Below are 11131 nucleotides of genomic sequence, written 5' to 3' on the forward strand. Positions count from 1 at the left end.
AATATAGTGCGACAGCGATGGTGGAGGCGAAAGCATACTGCACAAAACAAAAGCGAGGAACTAACAGGTATTCCCCCTTTTCTCTTGGATTGTGTGTTGTCTGGTGTAAAGAGGGAGTGAGATTGATGGGAAAGGTGAATGAGGGGAAGCGTAAGGGAAAAGAAAGTGGGGGAGAGGAGGTAAAGGGGTCTGTGATACGAAAGAGGGGGGGAAACAATAGGAAGGATTCGCATCCTAAAATTGCAGTGACTGGGTACGAATGGGTACGGGGTGATGTAGGAAAATACGAGAGTAAAATTAAGAGTGAAATGGAGGCAAGCGTTTTGCAACACAAGTTGAGATTTTGTCTTCCCCCGTATTTAGAGCGTTTATCAATTGAGCCTTGTACAGTGGATGAACGCGTATTTTTTGAAGTCTCCATATCACCTCCATTTATATATATGTATTAGTGTTTATTCAAAGATTTGGGTGTGTTAATCCCTTTTACGCATTTTGAGTGTGAGTTTTTGAAGAAGATTAATGTTGCCCCTAGTCAATTACACCCAAACAGTTGGGGTTTTGTGCGTGCATTTCAAATTTTGTGCTCAGTGTTGAGTATCGAGCCAAGCTTAGGGACGTTTATGCACTTCTATCAAGTGAAACTGGGGGAACGACCTTATGGTTGGGTATCGTTGAGTGGGAGTTCGAATGGGGGGTTGTTCAAAATTTTTTCGCAATCATATAAAAGCTTTAAGGAAGAATTTTTTAGAGTACAATCTGCACATGAAAACCCGAATTTGGATCCGATTTTCCATTGGAATGGTGAACCGAAGTTTCCTCTATGTTGGCAATCACAACCTGTGAGGTTTGCTGGATCCGAAGGGTTGGTATTGTCTCCCAGCGAGAAAGAAGATATAAGGAAATTAGAAGAGCTAGCTCGGCCGTTAGAGAGCAAAGCTATTTTATCGCTTGCGAGATCCCAAAATCCACAAGAGGACTTAGAGAGTAAGTAATAATAATGTTGATATGTAGTTAAAATTGTGTAATTGAATATGTCATTGATTATTGTGATGTGCAGAGATCATGGGACGAAGCAAATGGCGTGAGCTAAAGGCCAAGTATAAAGCTGAAGAAATTGAAAGTCTAGAGGCCGAGGTTGGCCCAGTGAAGGAAAAGAAAGTGGCGCTGGATGACCGAGTTTTGAAAAAGAAACTCTGAGTTGGCAAGGAGAATGTAGGTCGTCCGAGTGGGGTGAAGGCTGATGTGCCAGATTCTTCCGATGTGGAAGACAAATCTGGGAAGGAGGATGAGCCCAAGAAAGATAAGCCCATCACCATCAATCTTGAGGAGGAAAAGGTGAGAATTACCGTTCTGTGATGTATAAATAAACAAATATGAAATTCGTGTGACATTATATGATATTATTTTCGTGTGTGTAGGTTGTAGCGATGAAGGACAAGGAGGTAGAAACAACTCCACTTTCGTCTCACAATGTGATGTCAGACTTACAAAAATCTATTGCCCAACTTGGTTTTGCGTCACCAATTCCTCGGGAAGGGCCTTCTCGAAGTGCCCAAGGTACTCGGCCTGCATCAAAGATATGATACCGATAATCCTCTGGGAAGATTGGATCATGTTAGTATGTCTGAGGATGTGACCTCCCTTTGGAGCGCCAAGCTGACGGCAGAATCTTTTTATAAAGAGGATCCAACATATATTGCTGATAAGGCCTTAATAGAGAAGGTTGGCCCAATTTAGGGGTTAGACTCTGTTCAAGTATTTTTGTAGAGATCGATATCTGTGGTAGACCACTGGAAGAAAAAGTGGGAAAAGAATGCCATGCAGATGGCCAAGTTGAGAGCTGAAAATGCCAGAATTGGAGCATTGAACTCTGAAGTTGAGGAGGCGAACAAGAAATTGGCTGAGATGACCAAAGCCTTCGAGATTTCTACCAGGTCAAATAAATCTTATTCGGCCAAGGTAGAAGAGTTGTTGGCTAAAGTGAAGGCAATGGAGGAGGAAAAAGAAAGAAACAAGCAGGAGCATGGCGAGTTGAGAAGGAAGATGGAAGAAAAAGAAAAAGCTACAACAGATTTGCAAGGCGAAGTGGAAAGATTAAAGTCACAAAACAAGGCCTGCCAAGAAGTAATAGCTGCTGATGTTGAGAAATATGCTGAGTTGGAGAAGAAAAATAATAAGTTGAGCAAAGAGCTTCAGACCATCGAGTACATATAATAGGGGAGCACAAAAAAAGGGTTTGCCAAAGCTCTTCGTCAAATTAAGGTGGTGGCTCCAGAGGTTGATCTGTCTGATCTGGATGTGAACAAAGATGTGTTGGACGGGAAGTTAGTGAACGAGGATGACTTACCTGATGACAATAGTACTAAAAGATGAAGTTAGGAGGGAGGAAATTGTAATAATGAAATATTTTGCTTGCTTTAACTATTTTGATGTATGTACTGAGTGGATTAAGCGTGTTTTGCTTTTTTAGGAGTAAACATTATATGTATGTATTGGAGATAAACTTGATATATGGATGTCTATGCTATTTTCTTTCATGTGAATATCGGTATGTTTGAAATTACTTCTCAATGATGAAGAACGTGAGTTCAAACTTAGTGAAGTTGATAAATATTGGCTCAAACTTGGCCAATTTTAGAATTATAAATAATGTTGGCGTAAACTTGGCCATGGGAAAATAAGATTGGCTCAGACTTGGCCAACTTTGGAATTATAAGTAACATCGGCTCAAACTTGGCCAGTTCCGTGAACGTGGGCTCAAACTTGGCCAATTTTAATAGTTATGAGGCTCAAACTTGGCCAGTTCCGTGAACGTTGGCTCAAACTTGGCCAATTTTAATAGTTATGAGGCTCAAACTTGGCCAATCTTGTTAACATGGGATCAGTTTTAGGTAATAATTTCATATAATTTCCGAGACAGAAACTCTAACAATGACATAAATTGAAAAGGGAAAGAGCTAAGATGAGAGAAAAGAGAATGTATGATGTATATTATGAAATTGGATATCAAGTACATCTCTTCTACTTCCCAGGCATGCCTCGTTAAAACCTCTTCAGCCAAAACCCTTTCTTTTTTATTGGAAAAAAAGACTGAAGTAGGAAAAAGAGTACAATACCTGGGGTTACAACATTTCAGCTATAATAAAATTTCATATGAGTGGCATTCCAAGTTCTTGGGATAAGTTTGCCACTTAACTCTATGAGTCTGTATGCACCATTTTGTAGACATTCCGAGATGCGGAATGGACCTTCCCAATTGGCTGCGAATTTTCCTGCTAATATGTCTTTTCTAGTGTCTCCGACAGCTCTCCAGACGAGGTCTCCTTCTTGGAACGATCTCGGTTTAAGTTTGGAATTGTATCGCCGAGATGCTCTGAGTTTGCATGCCTCTTCTTGAACTCGGGCGCACTCTCTGGCTTCGTCTATGAGGTCGAGATCGGTTCTCAAGGCTTCCACATTTTGAGTTGCATCAAAAGTTAATCTTCGGTGACTTGGTTCCCCGACCTCCACCGGGATCATAGCATCAGACCCATAAGTCAATCTGTATGGGGTTTCTTGAGTGGTGGTCTGTGGTGTGCAATGATAGGCCCATAAAATACCAGGGAGCTCGTCCACCCATTCTCCTTTTTCCGAGCCATGCCTTTTCCTGAGTTCTCTAAGAATAACCTTGTTGGCAGCTTCAACTTGTCCATTGGTTTGTGGATGTTCAATCGAGGTAACTTTGTGATTGATTCCGAGTTGCCCCAAAAATTGCTCAAAATTTTTATCAACAAACTGCTTGCCATTATCAGTGGTTATAACATGAGGTAAGCCATACCTGCAGATAATTTTCTTCCACGTAAATCTTTGGATATTGGCCGCAGTAATCTTGGCTAAGGCTTCAGCCTCAATCCATTTTGTGAAGTAATCAATGCCAACTAATAGGAACTTTAGTTGACCTTTGGCTACTGGAAAAGGACCAAGGATATCCATCCCCCACCAAGCAAAGGGCCAGGCTGACTGCATCGAATGTAGGGTTGTTGGAGGTAACTGGTGTAGATTGCCGAACTCTTGGCAGGCTTTGCATTTTTGCACATATGACTTACAGTCTGATCTCATAGTTGGCCAGTAGTACCCAGCTCGGATAACTCTGGCAGCCATGGACCGAGCTCCGGAATGCATGCCACAGATTCCGCGGTGGATCTCATCCATTACATAGTGGGCTTGATCTGTGTCTAAACATTTGAGGAGAGGCATAGAGAAGCCTCGTTTGAACAACTCATCCGCTTCAATTGTAAAGTGGCATGATTTGTTTTTAATCTTGGAAGCTTCTACCTTGCTGTCCGGTAAGATCCCATCTTTAAGATATTTCCAAATATCGACCATCCAACCTTGCTGATATGAGTTGTTGGCAAAAATTGCTGTAACTTGGCAACTGGGGCAGCTATAGTTTCTTGAATGATGGTCTTGTGTTGGCCGGGGCGCTTAGTGCTAGTAAGCTTGGACAACAAGTCGGCCCTCTGATTCTGAGCTCGTGGGATGTGCTCAATCTGGAAATTATCAAAGAAAGATGTTTGCTGAGATACCATAAGATTATACCTTTGAAGTTGGGGTTCTTTAGTCTGATATCCTCCTCCTACTTGTTCGGTGATCAGCTTAGAATCACTGCAACATTTTAGCCTCTTTACACCAACGTCTTTGGCCAATGTTAAACCTGCCAACAGAGCCTCATATTCAGCCTGATTATTAGTAGCTTTGAAATCAAATTTTAGAGCAAGTTCAAGCATTATGTCGTTTGGTCCTTCAAGAATAATGCCAGCACCGCTGCCTTTCACATTGGAAGATCCATCCACATGCAAGGTCCAGATTTGTTCATCCAGAGGTGGAACGGGGGTGAGCTCGGCTACAAAGTTGGCCAGACATTGGGCTTTTAGTGGTCCTCGACTTTCATACTTTATGCCGTACTCGAAGAGCTCGACTGACCAGGTTATCATATGCCCGGCCAGGTCGGGCTTTCTGAGTATTTGCTTGATAGGGTAGTCCGACTTCACAATAATTTGATGACTTTGGAAATAGGGACGAAGTCGGCGAGATGAAACCACCAATGCCAAGACCAGCTTCTCTATGGTTTGATATCTCCTCTCGGTATCTTGTAATACCCGGCTGATGAAGTATATGGGAGTTTGCTTTTTGTCATTCTCTTGTACCAGTGCTGAGCTAATAGCGTTGTCGGCCACTACAAGGTATAGCAGAAGATCATCTTGGTAGGTCGGTTTGGATAAGATGGGGGGAGCTGATAAGAATTGCTTGAAGCTGGTGAAAGCTTGTTCACATTGGTCACTCCAACAGAATTCTTTTGCCTTTTTGAGTAAATGGAAGATAGGCTTGGCCTTTTCTGCCAGCTTCAGAATAAACCAAGATAGTGAAGCAAGTCTTCCTGCCAACCTCTGCACCTCTTTGTGATTTTTGGGACTTCTCATACTGATCAATGCCTGACACTTGTCAGGATTTGCTTCAATACCTCTACAAGTAATCATGAATCCCATGAATTTGCCTCCATGAACTCCAAAAACACATTTTTCGGGGTTTAATCTCATATTGTGCTCGCGGATTTGCTTGAAAATCTCCTCCAGATCTCGGACATGATTGTCGGGGGACTCTGTCTTGATGACCATGTCGTCAACATACACCTCGAGGTTACGGCCGATCTGATTGACGAAGACCTTATCCATGAGCCTTTGGTAGGTGGCTCCTGCATTCTTGAGTCCAAAGGGCATGACATGGTAGCAATAATTGGCTTGTTCCGTGATAAAGGCAGTGTGCTCCTCATCTGGGGGGTACATCAAGATTTGATTATACCCAGAATAAGCATCCAGAAAACTGAGCATGGCATACCCTGAAGCTCCGTCCACCAATCTGTCAATACTGGGAAGTGGGTAAGCGTCTTTTGGACAAGCTTTATTTAAATCGGTGTAATCAACACACATACGCCATTTTCCATTGGAATTTTTAACCATTACCACATTGGCTAACCAGGTGGTGTATTTGATTTCTCGGTTGAACCCGACATTCAAAAGCTTTTGCGTTTCGGCCTTGACAGCTTCTCTTCTTTCGCCACTAATCTTTCTTTGCTTCTGAGATATAGGTCGTGCCTCTCTGTGGATAGCTAACTTATGACAGATGAAATTGGGATCTATCCCAGGCATATATGCACTACTCCATGCAAAGAGGTCAGCATTTTCAGTAAGAATTGTCATGATTTTACCTTGGACATCAGGATCAATGTGCTTGGCAATCTTGGTGCACTGGTTTGGCTTCTTGCCGATCTGAAACTCAATCAACTCGTTAATGGGATTAGGCCGCTGATCATGCATATCGATTCGGGGATCTAAGTCGGTCATTTCCCTTGTAGCGATGTGAGCAATGATAGAGGAAGTTGGCACCTCAGGTTGACGACTTGGGGGTGTAATCTTCAAACTTTCAGCGTAGCATTTCCTTGCAATTTGTTGATTGGCTTTTACAGCTATTATGTGTCCATCTGTGCCTGGGAACTTCATAGTTAGATGAGGTGTTGACACAACTGCTCCTAATTGATTCAACGTTGGTCTCCCGATCAGGATGTTATAAGAGGTGGTAGCGTCAACCAACAAATACTTCACCAGGATTCTCCTTGAGTTATGAGCTGTACCAAAAGATGTTAGCAATTCAATGAAACCACGAGTATGAACTCGCTCACCTGCGAAGCCGACGAGAGGCTCGGAGTATGGTTGAATCATGCTATGAGGAATGTCAAGCTTCAGGAAAGTCGGCCAATATAGAACATCGGCGGAACTACCTTGGTCAATCAACGTTTTTTGGACTTCCCAATTGGCCACCTCGACTGAGATGACCATTGGATCGTCTTGATTCAAGCTGATACCTTCATAGTCATCATCTGTGAAAATGATAGGAGGGGTTGGTGTTTCTGACTTAGATCCCGAGTTATGGCAATTGTTGACGTTTTGGACAGTGCGTAGATGTCGCTTCCTGGCCGAGTTGGAACTTCCTCCTCCTGCAAACCCTCCTAAGATAGTATGGATAACTCCACGTATGTTGTTTCCTTCGGAGGATTTATCCATATGTTGCGGATGAGCGCTGTTTGTGCTTGGTTTGCTTTCATCACGTGTATTTGTTTGATGATATTGACCTTGTTCAGATCGTCCTTGATAATTCTGATATCGTCCTTGATATCGAGCAGGAAATCGGTCACGTCCCCTTCCGCGTCCTTGGAAGCCCCCACGAGAAGCTTGGCCACGTTGGATATATTGCCAAAGTTGACCAGCTTGAATGAGTTCTTCAATTCGATCTTTGAGGCTCCAACATTCTTTTGTTGTGTGTCCGTAATTTCTATGATAACGGCAATGCTTGCTCTTATCGGCGTTGGCCGGATTGTGTGTCGGTGGGGGTAAAGAGATCAAATCTGCATGGTTAGCTTCCTCCAAGATGTTAACACAAGGAGCATTAAGAGGTGTGTAAAATTCATACATGGGACCTCGTGATTGACGAGGTCTTTTTGATCTTTGGTCAGTATGAGCCTTTGAGTTTTCCCTGATACTAGATTCGCCCTTAGTGGTGAGACTGTCACGGACAGAGTTACGGAACTCGGCATGTTCCTCCATTTGAATGTAGCCATCTGCGCGGGCCCTGAGTTCATCCATGCTCTCCGGCTGACATCGGCAAAGACTGTCAACAAAGGGCCCAGGTTTGAGTGCCATAAGCATGGAATGAAGGGCAACTTCCGGATTAAGATTACGAATTTTTATAGAAACGTTGGCAAAACATTCCATGAAATGTCTCAAAGACTCATCATCTTGTTGTCGCAAATTTGAAAGCGCGGCCGATGTGATATCGTGTGGTCTGCTAGTGGCATACTGGGCGGAGAAAAGTCGTACCAAGGTGTTGAAGTTATCAACCGATCTGGATGGTAGTTGGGTGTACCAACTAAGAGCAGCGCCTTTGAGGGAAGTCAAAAATACACGACACATGATGGCATCGTCGTTTGTGTAAAGGTTGATTTGAGTGATATAGGCATCGATGTGCTCATCGGGGTCTATAGTGCCATCATAACGCTCAATATTCAACAGTTTCCAGGAAGTTGGAAGGGGAACTTCCATGATTCCATCAACAAAGGGGTGTCGACGAACCGAGTGTTGATCTTCAACCGGACGACTGATATGGGTATCTTCGGAACGATGAGTCCGAGTTGGGTTTGATGGATAAGTAGGATCTGGGGAAGAATGATGTTCTTCGATGGCAGGGGAAACATGACTGGCATGATGTTAAGGGTAGTTTATAAACACCCTTCCCCCTTAACCCACCAAGGCCCCTTTTCAAGGACAAAACCGTGACGGCCCAACAAGCGTCAAAGCAGACAATACCTCGGATGCGGTGACCCTAACGATGACAGCGGACTTACGATAGGAACAGAAACCTATCACAGTTTAGTAAAATAGGATTAGTAAGGTTATATATTATTTTTTTCCACTGGATGCATGGATCAATATTTTCTAAAAATCTTTATATCCCTCCAACGAGATTCCATGTAGTTGGAAGCAGCGGTCTGTGCGTAAACACCAAACTTGAAGTAGTGAGTGCTGGCTCCATGTCCAGCTCCATCGAACTTTTTCACACCATTAACATAAATCTTGACGTTGTTGGCACCCATGTCATGGATCACGTTGAACTGCTACCACTTACTGTAGATGTTTGATTCCAAAACAGGGGCGTTATAGTGAGTGAGAGAACCATCGTACACCCTACTCTGCGAGGTTGTGGAAAAGGACACTGCACCGAACACTTGCTGGATGCACACCCCGCTTGTGCCACTAGGCACGTAAAAATACCCTTCGAATTGCCACACACCAGATGTGTAATCGTATCCCTGCAAATTTATAACTTACTGAATTTTAAATCGTCAACAAAGCATAATAACATGGTGATCATATCAAAACAAAATAACACCTACATGATTTTAAAAACAAATTAACTAATAGTAAAAAGAATATTAAAAAAAGAGAGTTAGTGAATTTAGTGTTAATATTTATGGTAAATGCAATGAATGATACTGTTAAGTAAAGAATAGTATTTATCTGAAAATTTTCGATATGTCATTGATTTATCAAGGTAGTTTTAGGAGTATCATTTCCGATCTACCATGGTGAATTGAGTATGAAAAAATAAGGTGAGACATGCATGGGTCATACAGTGACAAGAATCTCAGTTCGCGGTGCTGTTTCGTTGGTAGCTGTGTGAGGCTTGTCCGTAGAATATACCCTAAATCTGTGGACTCCATTGGAAAAGCTATAACGCTGGTTTTCTGGAATGTCGTGAGGTTTTTGGACCTGAAAGTTTGAGTTACTTAATGGAAGACGCGTGAACCCATCTGTGGGATCCGCGAAAGCCCGGGAAAGGGTGGCCACACAGATGATTAATGGCAGAATGGTTTGGGGCACCATTGTTTTGTTACGGATCGAAGTAGAAGATAACTAGCTCTTTTTCCTCGAATTTTGAAAGGTTTATGAGGAAGGCTTGATGGAAAACATTTTTGTACGAGTATACTATTTGTAGAAGTCCAAAGACAAATCGTTGACATGCATGGGTGATGTACTTGTCTGAGGGCGCACTCGTAATCTTCTCGTAGCGTAAGGGTCGAACGAGAGCTCTGAACGGATGGGGGGAGGTACCTACAAAAGGCACTCCGACGTTCAAGTCAAGACAATCACGAATCGCAATAGTAATAAATGAACAGTATCATACCTCGTTTAACGTGACCTATTTATACTAGTTATAATGGGTCCTGAACGTCTCCTATGACACTTACCAAATTAGGTAATACGATGTAATCGGTTGATTATGCGTTAATCGTGTGCTTGCCCTTGTTAATCATGATTGTCACTCTAATGGCTACGGTTACTCGTATTGGCACTTGGTTGGGCCGAGAGGATCGGATTCGAGGTTTGCCCTTCCAAATTTCGGCCATTGACCGGTCCGAGAAGATGACAAGACGACTATGTTAAGCTACTAGCTAGCATGCTTGAGCTCCCAATACCTCGAGTATGGACTGTGGTCTCGGTCGTCTCGGCCATCGACGTGCTCAAGTTCCCTAGTAACCGACTGACGTAGGAGCCTGTGTTTTGGCAGTCTCGGTGCCATCATGACCGAGACTCCTTGTGAGAAACATCCTTGCTTCGGCCATTTTAGTGGCCGGAAGGGCGTCGCGTGCCATTCCATGTAGTCGGTCTAATATTTCTGATACAGGTGATATTGCAAGTTAATGATCATAATTTTTTGTTTTACATATATTATTTTGATTTCAATGAGCGTTTATGTGTAAACAAAAATAGAAGTAAAATAATTTGAGCCCATTTTACAAGTTAATATTAATTTACATATTTTAATATTTAAAAAAAATGTAAAATTAAAAATGCATCATTAGCTTAATTCAATTACATCCTATATATTAAACATAAATTTTATCTTATACGAAAGTCTTTTTAAGAGTTTTTTTAACTTTTTATTTAAATCATTTTTAGTTATCATAATTATTTATATATTAAATATTAATTTTTAAAATAATTTATCAATAAATAAATTATTTTATAATACAAATTATTTATTATAAATTTAAAATATAACTTAAATATTTAAATATAATATTTATTTATATATACATATGTTATTATATATTTTAATTATAGGTAATATATATATATATATATATATATATATATATATATATATATTACACATGCTAAAATACTAGTTTATAAAAAAAATTGATTAATTTTTTCTAATTTTTTAAAACAAATTTTGAGAGTGTTTATATAATTTAGTTTGTAAAATAAATAAATAATTATCTTATTTTACTAAATTTAACTCCATTTTATAAAATAAAATAACGATAATATAATAAAATAAAATGCACTTTTCTTTGTCAATCCATTTATGATTAAAGTTACATTTTTAATCATGACTTTGTGTTCAAATCGTAAATTGAATTTCATACATTTTTTATATTAAATAATACAAGTATCAAAATTTAGTACACCAAATTTTACATTCATATCCAATTTTATTCTATTTAAGAAATACATCAAATATAATATAAATCATA

General features: G+C 40.8%; 2 protein-coding genes across 2 annotated transcripts; both read right to left on the minus strand.

The window, feature by feature from the left end:
• Positions 1–4306: 4306 nt before the first annotated feature.
• LOC145958901 (uncharacterized) lies at positions 4307–10773 on the minus strand. Its single transcript, XM_083076493.1, has 2 exons — positions 9222–10773; positions 4307–8899 (listed from the first exon to the last, which is right to left on the minus strand). The coding sequence occupies exon 2, from the start codon at positions 8130–8132 to the stop codon at positions 4311–4313; it is 3822 nt and encodes a 1273-aa protein (XP_082932619.1). The 5' UTR covers positions 8133–8899; positions 9222–10773; the 3' UTR covers positions 4307–4310.
• Positions 8705–9473, minus strand: LOC109795991 (citrate-binding protein-like). Its single transcript, XM_083059371.1, has 2 exons — positions 9222–9473; positions 8705–8899 (listed from the first exon to the last, which is right to left on the minus strand). The coding sequence occupies exons 1-2, from the start codon at positions 9471–9473 to the stop codon at positions 8705–8707; spliced, it is 447 nt and encodes a 148-aa protein (XP_082915497.1).
• Positions 10774–11131: the final 358 nt, after the last annotated feature.

This window comes from Cajanus cajan, chromosome 6, assembly GCF_000230855.2.
Source record: "Cajanus cajan strain Asha chromosome 6, NIPB_CcT2T_4, whole genome shotgun sequence".
Classification (NCBI taxonomy): Eukaryota; Viridiplantae; Streptophyta; class Magnoliopsida; order Fabales; family Fabaceae; genus Cajanus; species Cajanus cajan.